Consider the following 15,993-nt stretch of genomic DNA (forward strand, 5'->3'; position numbering starts at 1 on the left):
AAACCAAAAAAACTGTGAAACAATTCTATAATTTTCCAGACTGCATACAAATCCTGATAAGCTCTCCATCTCAAAAAAAAGGAAAACTTGGACTTTGATGAGTCAAAAAATAAAATCTGTAGATTTTGTAAAACATTGTAAAGAAAAAAAATCTCTTTGCGTGGCAACCATAACGGATCAAACTGTACAAATTAATAACAGAGCTCAAACAGAAAAACAGCAGGTTTGCATGTTAAGCCAGCATTTTATTCTTACAGTCTGTTTTGTTTTAGTTCGTCTTATTTGTTACATTCCAGTTTTACAGCAGGAAGACTTGCAAACACGAATCTGAAGCTCTGCCTTTACCATTTCTGCAGTGACCTTAGGAAAGCAGCATCAGATTTGTATTAACATGCAAAACACATCCCAAAGAACAACAAAACACATGCATGCACTTGCAGCAGCACTTGTTGTTTTTATTTATTTAAAACTTATTTCATAATCAAAAACATAAACTTATAAAAATATTCTAACAGCAACATTTGAGGTTTCTAAAAATGACTTTGCTATAGTTTACTCTCCTCACCTCCATAGAGTAATTAGAAGTCTACACATCATTTAATTGATTTATTCAATATTTTCACTAATACTAGCTTATATTATTGACATATTGGAATGCAAACACTTCGAAACAATTATTCCCAACTTGAGTGAGTAGCTTTAAATGCTGCATTTGCAAAGCAACAAGTTACTCGTATTGCATTTAAAAAAAAGTTTCTCAAAGACTTAAAATGAGAGATTACTGAAACAAAATACTGGGAATATCCAAGAACTAAAAAAATGCAAAACAAAGTAGCACCACAAAACTCCATCCTTGGTTGGATACAACCTCCCTAACAGGGCCATTCTCTGTCATAAATTTACTTCACTAACCTAGTTCGAACCTGGTTCCTACAGATGAAGGAACTGGGTAAAAGAACTAATCTACAAAACTTCCCTGATTCTTGGAAAAATATTCCTGCAGTGCAAACACACCTTAAAACCTATACATGTCCCATTGAAAGTGGGTTAATAGTACGTAAACAGAATGAATGAATAGTCCCCTATAAAAGCTACAGTACACCTGAGGCATATAAATGAATAAGTTTTCTTTAAAGCGAAATTAACCCAACCATAATTCACCCCATACTTTTACAAACCTCTATATTCATAACATATCCAGCATGGAAAACCAATTTAAAAAAAAAAAATCTGTGCAAAAAACCTCCAGGGAGCAGAGTCACTGATGCAGTACCACACCTTTATGTTCCATATATATCGAGCTGCAGCTATTCACACATAGTACCTTTAAATAGAGTTAGTGCTTTGGCACCAGACAGGAATCTGACACGGTCTGCCCAATCTGACAGCCTTCATTATTTAATAATTATCTTACTTTTACAAGCTGTAGAATTTTGTATATTTACCTCAGCCTGCTGGCAGAAGGGTGGAGAAGGTTGTTTTTCCACCCTAGAGGGATAAAAGGCCCACTTATGTTGGATGGGATTTCTGAATCTTGGACAAGCTTTTAGAATAATTTTACACAGAAATAAATTATATTGTAACTTTCACACCAAATAAGTTACAATATGGTTTTCTGTGTCTTAATTATATCTAAGCTTTAGTAATGTGTTGACTGAAGCTTGAACTGTTTATTTAGTGACAGCCACATTTATTGTCCCTGATAAATATTTGTATAGGTCTCAACAGAAATTTAGATTTTACTTAGAATCAGAATTTTCTAAATTTAGAAAATTATAAAATTTTAGAATTTTCCAAATTCTAAAAGAATTTAGAAAATTGCAAATTGCAACTTTTGATTGAGTACATTTTTGCAGTGGGGGACAATGTAAAATGTTAGGAAATTATTATTTTTAACAATATCATATGTTATAATTATTAATTCAACTGAAAACCCCTTCAAATTCAATGAAACTGAAACATTTTTCTAATTTAAACTTAGAAGTTTTTAGGAACTCATATCAGCATAAACTATTAATAAATAACCAATGTCTTATAAAGACAGTAAAAAAAATATTCATATAAAAAAAACTATGGTGTTCATAGCAACCATTAGACTATATTTACATGCCAACTGGTTGTTCTAGAGTGATGCTGAAAAAGCCATTATTCTCCTACCATCACAAACTTTGACATGTGGAAATTGATAAACCTTACCGAGACAAAAACTGGGGAAAAAAAACATCCTAAGAAGGTCATGCATACAAAGGCAACAAAGGATGATTATGTGGAACTCTACCATACCTCAGGCCAAATCAACCTAAAAGTTATTCACCAGACACAAAACCAACCTGCTTCCACGCCTATCTCAGAACTAACTCCTATACCAAGGATGGGGATTTTTTAAATACCATTTTAATAATAAACTGGCTGATGTAAAAAGTACGTTTCAAGATTAAGAGATTAATAAATTAATTGGTTTGTAAACATTTTTATGGTGTGATATCTGCAAGAAAGTGCTGAAGGTAAAGTCTCTAACCTCCTTATTACCATCTTGTCAGCACAGACTAAACTTTTCATGACTAACATAATTCTGTACATAGTTGGACCTAATTAAAGTGCCTGTTTATACCAACAATTTATAATGAAATACAAGTGAAAATAAAAATAAGGTAGCAGGATACTGTTAGAAGCATCCACAGTAACCTCCAATTAGGTGAGGGATATTAATCAGGCAGTACCTCACTCTCTCTACATTCACTTGGGTCATCACCATGAATGGCCATCTGGTAGCGGGCGTACAGCGCCGCCGATTGTTGATACGACGCAGAGAACTGGGGGTCCTCAAAGTTCACCGGCACTAGCCTCACCTTCAAGCACAAGGCGTGGAGGAGACATGGTGGAGGGGATTGGGGTTTATGAGGATTGACAATAAATTTGAAGACGAACAGTAAAGAAAGACGTTACAAAACAAACAAACAAGGATGAAGGGATGCTCAGTTAGGAAACAAGCGCTTTGGCATCATTAGATATGCAATAATGTGTTAGTGTTTGAGCAAGGTGGTAATGCAGTTAGACTTATTTTAGTTAGCAAGTTTTGCACAAGGCAAACTTCTACAGAAGCTTGAAATCAAATTCTAAGAGACTGATGAGAAACTTGAGGATGAGGCTAGTGCACTACTCAGTTTTTCACTCAAATCGCTCGAAGAAACCCGTGACGCAATATGGTGTCGGTCCAGGACAGCAGAAATTTTTGGAGAGATCACTGCGGACAGACTGAAACATTCTCGTCTTTAATACCAGAGACCCCCATAATGACCATCAAAAAACATCAGGGTAAGTGTAGATGCACTCGGAAAGAAATTAAAACCTGATTGTAGTTTGGCTACAAAGGACTATTGAATAAAGGCACAAAGTTTAAGAGTTTTTAAGCTACTACCCTCATACAGAAACAGATTTAGACAAACACCACTCTCAACAAAGATTTTTTTTTTTAGTTAACAATATTATTTAATTTATTGAGTAAAAAAATATATCCAAACCAACTTGGCTGTGTGTGAACAACTAACTTCCCCGCTAAACATTAGCTGCCTGTGCCACCCCCTGGTTTGTAATAACTGGCTATTTGTTTTTATATGGCAGTAGAGGAATTTTGGCCAATTCTCATTTACAGTGTTTAAATTCAGCCCCTGTTAAAGCTGCTTGAGCTGGAACAGCCTGCTTAAGGGCATGCTGCCGCATCTCTATCAGATTTCAGTCAAAACTTTAACTAGGTCACTCCAAATCCTTTCAATATTTGGTCTAGCTGGTGCACTGTGGATCACCGTCATGCTGCGTAACCTAAAACCAATTCATAGATTCATCAATTACTACAAATCATCCAGGTCTTGAAGAACCTGAAGCACCTACACCTTGGAACTCTCCAATGGATGCTTTTTTGGTCTCTTTATTGTTGTTGAATCATGAATGCTTATTTTAATGGAGGCAGGTGAAGCCTGCAGAGCTTTAGATGTTGTTCCGAGTTTACATGTGACCTCCTGCATGAGGCGTTGAGATATGTTGTTGGAGTAATTTTGAGATGTCCTGATATACACATTGTTTAATGTTCCACTGTTTTCTGGAGTCTCGTCTTCTTAATTGCTTTGTAATCCTTTCCACATGTCAAATAATATCTTATCACTTCTTGAATCTCCTTAAACTTTATGTTGTTTGTTTGTTTCTCGATTCTTTTCGTTTTATTTTTATTTAAACTTTATTTAACCAGGAAAGTCCTTTAGAGGTTAAAAACCTCTTTTTCCAAAAGAGTCCTGGCAAATCTGCGGGGCAGGCAGTTGGTGTGGTAAATGAATTTGAGCTCAGCTTTTGTGGGCAACTGAATTTGTGAATTAACAAGGGAATTCATTATAATTTTACATAGGGCAAGGTTGGCTTGGATAGCTTTTTTTTCCTATTAGCAAAATCCACATTTAAAAACAGATTTTTGTGTTCAAGTTATTTTTCCCCTAAAAATTGTCTTTACTCTCACAAAAAAAAAAAAAAATTCAGTTAGAATTTCTAGAAAAGGTTTTTAATTTTTTCGATTTCACCTTTTCAAATTTAAATTTTGAAAATTTGACAGGTCTGAACTTCTCATCTGTTAATACCAAAAGATAAATCTAGAGAGGAGATTCAAATGTATTGCTGAAACTGTCAAACCCTCTCTGTCCCTCCATCTCTGGGTAGATGAGGGTTGACCTATGCCCACCACCCGCTGACCTGGCTCTCGGAGGGTTTGTCAGGAGGATCCTTGTGAATGGCCATCTGGTAGAGTTTGTACACCTGGTAGGAGGCGTCGAAAGAGGCTTTGAACTGTTGGCTAGGGGGATTGGAGCGCACTAGCCTCACCTTCAAAAAGAATATCACCAGACAAGGGTTAACTTCCACACAGAGAAATAAAGAGTGATGAAAAAAAACATAAGAGGTTATTAAAAGGCAATAAAGGAAAAACAAAAATAAAAAAGCAGGGAAAGTTTGAATGAACAGTTACAGGTAGCAGACTTAGCACATCTTTTATAGCTAATTCAACATTTGCAATGTCGAATTAAAGCATTTCATATTCAAAGTAGAAAATTGCAACGTAATTGTTTTTTGTACAGTCATTGTAAAAAGAAAGCAACCCCCTCTTTAAATTCTAGAGCATTACATATTTTCTATGGGGTAACATGAAGGATTTTTGCTGTGCATTTCTGACAAAATCTGATTTTTATGCCAACACATATCTTGATATTTCTAATAGAGTTTCCCTTAAAAACAGCTTAATAACTGAAGTGTTATTCCATCATTAGTGTGTTAACTTTCTGTTTTACAACAACTCATTGATTAATCAGCTTTTGATGTAGTTCTACACATTTCCTCATTTTTAAGTTGTTTTGGTTAAAACCAACTGCCAAACGCATAAGCATAAACATTTCCATTTAATTGTGGGCAGATAGAACTTAAGAGAATAAGTACAATGTTTACATAGCATTAAACGCCAATACAGTCTCTCTATTTGGACTGTCAGGACAAACTCAATTACATGATCAACCCAATGAATATGGTTTGCCAAATTGTATTACATACCATGTACAATAGGTAGTAAGACAGTGAGGAATTTGCAGACCTATCAATCACAGGTAGTGCAGTGAACCCCCAGTGTTCCAAAACCCCCTCTAAAAATGCGAATAAATGAGTATTTTAAAGTTCAAACACCAAATATGCTTCAATATGCATTAATAATGCAGTGGAAACCATTTTGCAGCTGAGCCTATCATTTACAGTTTTCCTTATCTCTGCTCTTCAGGGTGCAGCCAATCAATGCCAAGGAAAACGCCAACCATTAGCATGTCAAGTAGAATTGCACCTAGGTATTTCAGCTTCCATGCTGCATTTTTTTTTTTTTTTTTTACAGATATTTCAATTTTTACCACAGAAAAACCCAAAAATACTCAACCACAAATAGGCGGGAGTCCACTGTGCTCCAATAGCAGGCTCTATAGCAGTTCCTTTTAGAGAGGAACTCGGATACTGACACATTACCTGGACTAGTATCAGATATCAACTATTATTTTTGAGCCTGTTAATTTTTTATGATAAAAACTCTAGACCTGATAAAGAGGGAGGGCTTTCTTTTCAACTGGACTGTACATGACAGAAAATCATAAATAGAAAAAATGCATGAGCTCAACTCAGTGACTTCACCATGTTTTTCAGTTTTTAACTGAAATCAAAATAGGTTTGTATGAAACTGATGATGGCATGTGACTAACTGCTTACTAATAAGTTGACAAACATCAATTGAATTTATGCTGTACCTAATGCTATATTTCTAAATTCAAAACTAAAACGATTAAGGAAAGGCAGTTACTTTAACAATAAGAACTAATTATCTGATCATGTTTCGCTGTGAATTTATTAAACTAAGGTAAATAAATATGTGAAAAGCTACTTATGCAGCCTCTTTCAAAATAGGAGTTTACGGTGTCCTAAAGAAAATAAAAGCCAACATCAAAATAACAACCATGAGTCAAATAAACAATTTTTAAAAGGTGCATTTTACAATGTTTTTATGTTAAAGAGGTTACAATTGAGGCTATTAAAGTTATGTTGCCAAAATATATCAGCTCAACCGAATAATAGAGACATAGTAGTCTTGTTCTTTTGTTCATAGACCGATAGTCATAAAATGGAAGTTAATCCAGTAAAACTTTCAAACTAATGTTTTTTAAATAACTGGTTGAGATGAGTAATTTGGTTTAAAAAGAGCATTTTATAGGGAACTCCAAATAATACACAGCATTTCTGATTACATTTGTTTCCACAAGAAGCACTTTCAAATCAGAATGCATTATCATTTTAAAATCTGGTCCTGGAATAATAGATCCTAAAGTGGAGCATACTTTTGGGTAGGAGTGATCTGCAACAGAAAGCACAACCTTATAAGTCTCAAACAGATAAAATACATGAACATAATGTTCCATTTTAAAGCTTCAATGGGATAAGACCCTAATGTTGGACTTATAACCTCCATAAAAGAAGTTGCCAAACAATGAGTAATATTTTTTTACAGTCTATGATCTGCTAACATCCACAGCTTATTTTTTGTTTAATCAAAATTATTGGAGAGTTAAGAATTAGACTAAATAGAAAAGAAAAAGAAAATCAGGACAAGATTTGGAAAGAGAAGTGAGTGTTGCTTTCTCAACTTGCAGCTCCCCTTTTTAATTAAGCGCCTCTTCGTTTGGAAGCTTTTGTTGGCCAGAGAGATGCTGCCATATGAATATCTGAGAAGAACAGGATGCAAAACTGAACATGAGGTTTGTTTTGCTTGGATAGAATACTGACTCTCTCATGTGAACACTTGCCATCTTCACCTTATAGCCAAACCAAAACATTAAGTCTACTGGACATAGAAGCCATATAATTAACTACATCCTTTACTCACATAATCCTAAACATTCATTATTATCAGTCAAAATTTACTTTACTGACAGGGAGAGGTTTTATTTTACAGTATCATATATGCTACTGTGAAACTGACGTTTTGTGTATGTATATGGCTGAATATAACAGAAAAAACCCAGCTATAAATGATCAAAGACCGATTTATCAAAAGTGATCAAACTGCAAAGATAGTGGGCGGCTCAGAGGAGAATGCTGTGGAATGTTCCACAGTTTCCTTCAGAAGCTAAAAGATCTCTGATGTTGTTATACTGACCCCTGGTGGTGGAAATTGAAACCACACCGGCTTTTAAGACCTGAAAACTGATAGGCTGATTGTAAATCTATATTTGTCCTTCCTGTGTCCTTCCTGTTGCAGATTATGGATTTCGGTTTGTTATAAACTTAAAACCAATCATATAAATAAAAGCAATGACATCAACTTCATATTCTTTCTCAATATTTATTTTTCAAACAGTGTCCTCCACATTCATTTTTACTATTAGCTAAAAGCCTTAAGTCAAAGGCCTTAAGTCAAATTCACATTATTTTATAGTAGAAACATTGCTGCCAAAAACTTTGATACATTTTATGGAGACTTTTTAATTTTACTTTCCTTATCCTTGAAAAATGAAAATGTAAACATTAGTACAAAAACTCTTCAAGGTCGAACTTAGTTGAAAAGCAGTAAAATGAGTCACAGATCCAGACAAATCTGTTAAATTGATTAAAAACATATTTAATTTAGAGAAAGAAATCTAATATTGCTTCACTACATCTGATTTATACTGCTGTATTGATCATGTAAAAACCTCCATAAAGCCTTTAATTAACCTTCATTTGAGAAGCCTAACCTTGCACATTCATTTAGTGAAATTAAATGATTAGTGCAGGCAAACAGATGAATTCAATGTAGAAGCATTGATTGGAAAATGGCATCACTGCCTGCTTCGCTGCAGCATCTGGCTCTAAATCTGCTTCAGACCAAAACTGACGTTATGCTACCAACCTCGGTCGGAAGCCATTACCAGCCATCATTCTACATCAACATGCTTCCTCCTGAAAGTTTATTTCCATGTCTTTGCTTCGTGGTTCTGCTAAATATTGTGGTTTCAACATCATCTAAAGTTTCATCGGTCTCTGTGGTGTGCCTGTCGTTTTGTTGAATTCGATCTAGGAAGATCTGCTTTTTCCACTCAGCTATTGCTTCCGCGCAAATAAACACACGGTGAAGTCACTGTGGTCGAGGAAGAGGCTTTAACCAAAGAATGTCATTTCTTTACGAAAAATAAAGCTAAGTTTCAAAAACAGGCTGCTTTAAAAACTCTGCTCACCTCAAGGCGATCAGAGGAGTTGTCCTCTAAAGACTCGCTGATGAACTCCTCCAGTGTTTTGGGTTGGTTAGTATTGGCAGGCTTTGCTAGCGAGATTCCAGCACCATGTTGTCTTTTCTGGTCTTTCTGAAGACGACGCTCCTTTCTTAAATCTTTGGCCTTTCTGCAAGGCGGACGGCTAGGGTCTGCTCCCAACCCTGTGCCAGAAGAGGAAGAATGATTGTCAAAACAAAACTAGAGTATGAGACTAGAACTGGAATTAGTCTTATGAATAGGTTCAGATGATTTTCCTGACCAGCCAGTTGGTCAGGAAAACAGACCAACTGGCTACTGCGATAACTGGCCAACAACCGATATCGGAGTGGAAGTTGGTACTGAAGGAGGAAAAGGATTTGCTTCATACAGATTTCTTGTATTTCTGAATTAATTTCAGTGTCAGGAAGAAATGTCATGGATATTTGCAGAACAGAGTTTTCAAAAGAGGGTTTCACTTAATGTAAAAAGCTATCCAGAAACTAAGACCTAATTTCTTCTAGACCTGTAAAATCTAGAAACCACTGAAACAGAACCTAACATGAAGCATGCTAAAATATTTCCAAAAGTAACAAATCATCAAGAACAAATGAAAAACAAACTCATTGACATTTATCACTCTAAAAAGTGACACAAAAGCAGTGGATGACTTTCAGCTTGACCGATTCTGACTGGTAACTGAGTGGAAACACACACAAAAGAAAAAAATCTAGATTTTCCAGTCTTAGCTGCCATCAACAGCAGCACTCTTCCATGTTGAAGTTGCTACCAAGTGAAGCAGATTCAAAGTTGCCTATTTTCTGTGTCAGTGAGGTGTGGCAGCTACTTAATAGGAAACAGCATGTTGCCTGTTAATTTAGACTTCCATTATTTAATGAAGTGAGACTTCAGCAATTGCTCTTTTTAAGCATTTTGAGCTTTCAACCTCTGTTCATGGAACATCTTGAAAATCTTGGATTTGGAAATGTTGCCAAGTTTAAGGGAAATCTCAGTGTTAAGGCAAGCGTTACGACCTGTAGAGAATACTCAGTGAGGCTGCTGTTTCTAATTACGATAGCTAAACAAGCTAACTATTAGCAAGGTGCTAAAAACACTTTAAAATCTCAAGACGGTCAACATTCTCTTTTTAGATAAAACTGTGGTAAAGCCCTGCTTTACAGTAAATATTGTTATAATTTTACAGTAAAAAACTAACTACGCTGCATTCTCCTAGTACTCTCCAATTTTTGCATTTGCTGTCATTTAAATTTTTTATGTTTTTTCCTCTCGTTTTCACTGTTCATCGAAGCTGCGTTTAGTTGTTGTTCTATTTAGCTATACGTTTGAAACTGGCTAAGAACTAATTTCTTTAGATGTATTTCTCTTTTACTTCTTACTTTTCTCTAACAGAAAATAATTTTGGATCTGTGATTCTGTTTCCTTTTTGTTTGTCTGCTCTGTCTGAAGAAGGGATTGCTGCAAGTCAGTGACTCAATGCAATATATCCCGAGTTTCCTTAAACAGAAAACATTTCTGATGAATAAACTAAACTTGACACTTGACTTTTATAAAGTGACTTGAGATGACATGTCAAGTGACATGTTGTGAATTGGTACTATATAATTAAACTAAATTGAATGGAATCAATTGATCTGTAAATCTCTGGTTTCAGCCTAAAACTGTGCTGAATGTCCTAACGTCAGGCTGTTTTATGTGTTGTGGACATTGTTGTAGCTTCTGAACTGTTATAAAGCAATAAAAAATGGGCAAATAAAGTCCAGATGGTTACCAGGTAGACAGTATTTATTAAGAAGCAGAAGTCATCATAAATAAAATTTGTTTCTCCCTTACAGGAAAAAAGCTAACCATCTTTCTGATTCTGACAGTTCTGATTTTCAAGCACACAAACTGTTTTCTTTCTATGTGTCCCCTCTTTTTCTTCCCCACCACTACAACTTCTTGGGCTCCTCCCAAGTCCTGTAGGACTCCGGGCATCCCATGTCAACAGTTTACACCCCCACATCCTGTTTGGAGCAATAAGGAAGTGATAGTCGTATCCTGCTTGCACCACTGCCAGCTGCCAACATCAGCCCACTGACAAGCTTTCCCCTCTGATGATGTCATGAGGAAGAGGCATTTTAGTTCCTACTTTAAAGCAGATGCTGTCCTCTGAAGAGCAAATGATTGCTTGTTTGGTGGGTTGCTGAATCTTGAAGCGCATCATTACGCTGCCTCTTTCTGTGCAGATTGAACCGTAGTTGTCAGTGTACAAATCATGTTAAGCTACACCCTCATCAATAACAGATACTTTCCTTCTTAATATCACACAGAGACATGTTTACTCCTGAGGATAAAGAATGCAGCTGCAGTGAAGATAAACTCTGACAGATAACTTCCTGTTCAAGACGGATGCTTTCAGTCCTGCAGTTAACACTTCATAAAATCTGGGATATTCATCTTCCATTTTGAAGAAAATTAAACAAGATACACTGATTGTAAAGTGTAAATGTAATTCAAATACAGCTGGTTTTTATGTAAACTTTAAAGATGATCCAGGTTGTCTAATGTCAGAGTTACTAAAACTCACAATGGGTTTCAGATGAGGGGTTTCTGCTTAAAACCCAAGTGTGAGTCATTTTCTGTCTACCTAAGAACCTTTCTAAAGTAATTAAAACAGGACAATCTTACATTTCTGTATTGGCTTGTTCCTTTGAGACCCCTGTCTGCATTTAAGGTATGGGAAGTCGTGTTTTCTCAACCTGGAACTGGATCCTCCCTAAAGGTATAAAGCCTCTAGTAATAAAAGCTGAGGAAATATATGACCAGGTGTTTTCTGTTGGAGGTAAATGCAGGGGTGGTGGGGTGGGCAGTAAATCCTCCTGTTTCCGCTTTGCTGAAAAGGCTTGTTATTCCTGACACTGTAGCCCAAAGAAGACTGGTGCTGACACAGGCATAGTGGAACAACAGCACTGCCACTGCTGCAGTTTCTCACTGAATGTTTATGTCTGCAAAAAGCTCAGCTTGTACAGAACCATCCTGCCCCTGCGATGGGAGCTGTTCTCATTAAGTTTTTGGAAATGAAAGTTCTACTTCCTGTATCTAAAGGGAGTTTATTATCTTCTCACTTGAGAACTGTTGATTCATTACATAAAGCTGGCTATGAGGATATCCTGTGCTGGCCAAGTGAGGAGAAGAATATGAAAGACAAGTCCAAGTCACACAATCTCCTAGTAATGAAGGGGAGAGCTCAACTGCCTCCAAACTGCTCCAGGGTGGGGCAGCTTGGTGAACAGTGACACCTTCTGGAAGGCAGTGGAAATTAAATATTGCAGAACAGCAGCACAGCAGGAGTCCATAATGCTAGAAAAAGCTACAGAACATGAAGATTTTCTTACATTTTAATGCTTTATAAGAGAGGTGTCCAAAGTGCGGCCTGGGGGCCATTTGTGGCCCTCATAGTGATTTCATGTGGACGTACACTGCAATACAAAAATGGCACAAACTTGTTTTCCCAGCTCAAGATTGGAGGTTGATGCAGATAAATCTTACAGTGAAATTTTCACTATCTTTTGAAAAAGATATAGCCAAAATAAAGTATCATAAAAATCAAAGGTACAACACAAAGTACTCATTTCATTAAATTTCAGCCTCATTCATGGGCAGACATGATGCACGCTTTTAGTAAATTCCACTAAATAAAGCAAATGCTTTTGATCTATATGCTGTAAATGTTGCTCAGAATAAACAACAGATCCAAAGATAACAGAAAAACACTCACCCTTAAGGATGTTGTTTGTAGTTTTGTTTGTTTGTGATTTTTAAACAAGGCAAACATGCTAGATTTTATGTTTCAGATCTACAATAATCTACAGTTCACTTTTCTATGGAAATAAGACTTCTTCACTTTATGAAAATGTTGTGCAGATAAAAACAAAACATTTAGCAATTTTGGGGGGAAATATTAATTTTAAAAAATCATTATTTTGTGGCCTTCAATTACTATCAACTTCAAATTCAAAATGTTCGGCTCATGGGGCTGACTGCAATGCAGGCCACACTTTTCAGACTTGTTCAACAAGCAGATTAGAATCCTTACTGTTCACTAATTATCCATCAACATATGAAAGATGCCACTTTTGCAAACAAAACACCCTCAACAGAAAATAAATGACAGCTCATGGAGTTCCATAATCATTTGACACAATTTTTACAATGACAAAAAATTACAATAATGGAAAATAGTAATAAACAAATAAATAAATAAATACTGTGAAATTATGTTTGTTTAAAAAGAGTTATACTTTTTTTTACCTGGCTTAGAAGCTTTGGCATCTGTTCCCCCTTCTGAGACTGAAGTTGAATCATTCTGGGAATTTTCTGAACTTCCAGCTGTAGAATCCACTGAGTTTTTCTGAACTTCTGTAGCAGCGGAACAGTTTGGTACTTCATCTTTAATATCTGCGTTAGCAACAACTTTTAAATCTGACTGACAGACTTTAGTAGGTTCCCGTGGACCAGCTTCTTCGCAGACAGAATCCATTGGCTCCCCTGCACAAAACAAATATTTATGCAACTAGCGTGTACTATAAACCCACATCCAGTAACAAGCTGCTTGTACACCAATGTTTTTCATACATTTACAAAACATTTTCTGTGCATGTAGGAGCAACCTTCTTACCATCCGCCTGTGCTGTTGGCAGTTCTCCTTTAGAAATATATTTGCTCATTTTCTTCAAGATTTTCTTATGAGATTTAGAAGGCTGGAAATTCAGTGCATGACACCTTGAGGGAGAAAAGATCAAATAAAGTTAGAATTTTTTCAGTTTGGGTGGACAGTTCCTCTCCAAGATTAGCATCATATGTATAAATGTCAGTTTGTGCTTTTACTTTAGTGGTTTTAAATAAATAATTTGGTGCCCAAGTTTAATGTCTTGTAGACTTTCTCTTATCTACACACTGTCATTGTTACACATTGAGGCCCAAATATAAACAACACAACAAACTTCAACGTCCCTTAGCAAGTCGTGGCTAAACTAAAATAAATAAATAAATAACATGCAGCCATCATAAAGTCTGCTGAATAGCTGAACAATGGCACCGCTCATTTCAATGGCTTGGTTTCCTTGTACTAACAAGCCTTTTTAGTGTAGTCAATACAGTTTTGTATAGGTTGAGGTTTGAGCAACTCTAGAGCCTAATGTTAGCCTGATTTATTTATTGCAAAACCACATCTGATGTGTGTTTGGCCTTATTATCCAGTTGGAACACACAAATAGCTCTAATTTTCAACCATCTGATCCAAATTGTCAACCCCAAATAATAGGGTACAATAGTCATTTTCCAAAGTGAAGCCACTTTTACCATGGACAGAGTGTACTAACCCAACAAACAAGCCGCCCCTCCAAATGTTAAAGCTCGTGTGAAATTTGTAAAAGGCCACATGAACAAGCTAAAAGCCTTCTGGAGAAACTTTTAGTGAGAGTCTTTAACGATGAAGCAAAGGCTGAGCTCAGTGAAAAGAATAATGTTTGGGAAAGTCAAGCTTTTAGATATTAGAACACTATTACAACTTTCAGACATGGCAGTGGTAGCGTCATGCTGAGGGTCTGTTTAACTAGCCAGTGGTACTGGCGTCACAAAAAGGGTAAGGAGTAGTATGAAACTGTGGCTGTCTCCAAATTTTTTCAACATCACAAGAAATCAACAACCTTAAAACTAGCTTCTGAATGGATAAAGAGGTGCAAACATTAACCTCCTGGAATACCCACCCCAAAGCCACCATAATAACATTTGCAGATGATTAAAAGCTTAGTTTGGGCCAGGAAAAAAAATGTAATAATGTCTGTCAAAAAAAGCATCTAAATATCCAGAAGCATTTTAGGTTACAGGAACTCAGGATGATGGGAGCAAAAACATTGTGGTGGAGGTGCAGTTTACTAGAGACACAACTAAAAAATAGTTGGCAGTGTATGTATACATTTGACCCTATACATGTAATTTTCATCCTTCGTGGATCAGAGTGAATCCACAACAAATTTAAATACTTGCAAATGATTCTTGTTTTGTCTTTTGGCTTTTTATATTATGTCATGATTCCTCTCTGGAAAAAGAACGTGTCAAACAAAATGATTAAAAGCTCCAAATTTAGATGAAATTAATTCATTGATTCCAGCTGTTCTCTGGATCAGAGTAGTGCATCATAATGTGAATGCTTAACTAAAAAATTACCTGATGGTATACTGAGGACAGCACGTCTTCTTCATTATGGGCTTGTAAACATATTTTCCACTTCTGAAAAACAAAACAATGGTAACCTTTACTGTTGAAGTCATTCTTCTCTATTGAAAGATTTTCCACTGATTTGTTATAATGTATAAACTCAGAGCAGGAAAGGAGAAGACAAGCATTCAGATTACTGACTGGGTCATCCATTTCAGACAAAAAGAGCAAAAGAGTCAATTCAAGATTATGTCTAGATTATGAACCACAGTGGATGGTCATGTGTACATTGAAAAATAAATATTACTTAGACTAAAGAGGAAATAACAAGATATCAACCAAAAGAAAACAAAATCAAATTACCCAGGTAAAACATGTCAATGAAAAGCAAGAAAATAAAGAAACAAGATACATAAAATCAGACATTTACAACAAATTGAACAGGATTCTTTTATGATTAAAGTAGTAAATTTAGGAGAAGAGCATCTGTTTTTTTTTTCCAAAGCATTAAAGGTAGATTCGGCTTTTTTCATATCGGAACATCTCCTGGGTGTATACCCAGAAATATCCAGATGTGCATCTCCAACTTTTACCCCCTCAATCTTAATCAACTTTTCCTGCTTTTTTGGCAAATGAGTTTCTAATCTCAGAAAACTTTTGAAAATTTCTCTTGAAAATTTCTGACTTTACAATGCCAGAGAATATTTAAGTTTTGATACTGTAAATTTATGTGTTTAATCACAGAAAATTGTGATATATCAGTGCAGGAGACTTGCAGATACAATTGGGTCGATTTTGCAAATGGTTGACATCAGAGAATAATGAAGTTATCTTCTTTTAAATATGTGAAATCTACAAATTTCTAAGTTTTTCTAACAGAAATTTACTTCATTGTGGCCAATTATTATTATTATTTTGATCTACAAAGGCTTTTAGGGCCATGAGTAAAAAATAAGACCCGGCAGCAGCTTAACAATCAAAAGTAACTTCT

At 35.8% G+C, this 15,993-nt stretch overlaps 1 protein-coding gene across 3 annotated transcripts in view; it reads right to left on the reverse strand.

Annotated features, from left to right (window-relative positions):
• ate1 (arginyltransferase 1) overlaps positions 1 to 15,993 on the reverse strand; it is a 60,112-nt gene that overhangs the window by 38,850 nt on the left and 5,269 nt on the right. The window contains exons 3-7 of one of the 3 annotated variants that reach the window (XM_023327542.1): positions 15,012 to 15,074; positions 13,462 to 13,565; positions 13,095 to 13,331; positions 8,772 to 8,968; positions 2,721 to 2,849 (exon numbers count right to left, since the gene is read on the reverse strand). In XM_023327542.1, the coding sequence (XP_023183310.1) occupies positions 2,721 to 2,849; positions 8,772 to 8,968; positions 13,095 to 13,331; positions 13,462 to 13,565; positions 15,012 to 15,074 (730 nt within the window). Of the gene's footprint in view, positions 1 to 2,720; positions 2,850 to 4,734; positions 4,864 to 8,771; positions 8,969 to 13,094; positions 13,332 to 13,461; positions 13,566 to 15,011; positions 15,075 to 15,993 lie in introns of all 3 variants that reach the window. The other 2 variants (XM_023327541.1, XM_023327543.1) reach the window with 2 other exon arrangements.

Source organism: Xiphophorus maculatus, chromosome 22 (assembly GCF_002775205.1).
Source record: "Xiphophorus maculatus strain JP 163 A chromosome 22, X_maculatus-5.0-male, whole genome shotgun sequence".
Classification (NCBI taxonomy): Eukaryota; Metazoa; Chordata; class Actinopteri; order Cyprinodontiformes; family Poeciliidae; genus Xiphophorus; species Xiphophorus maculatus.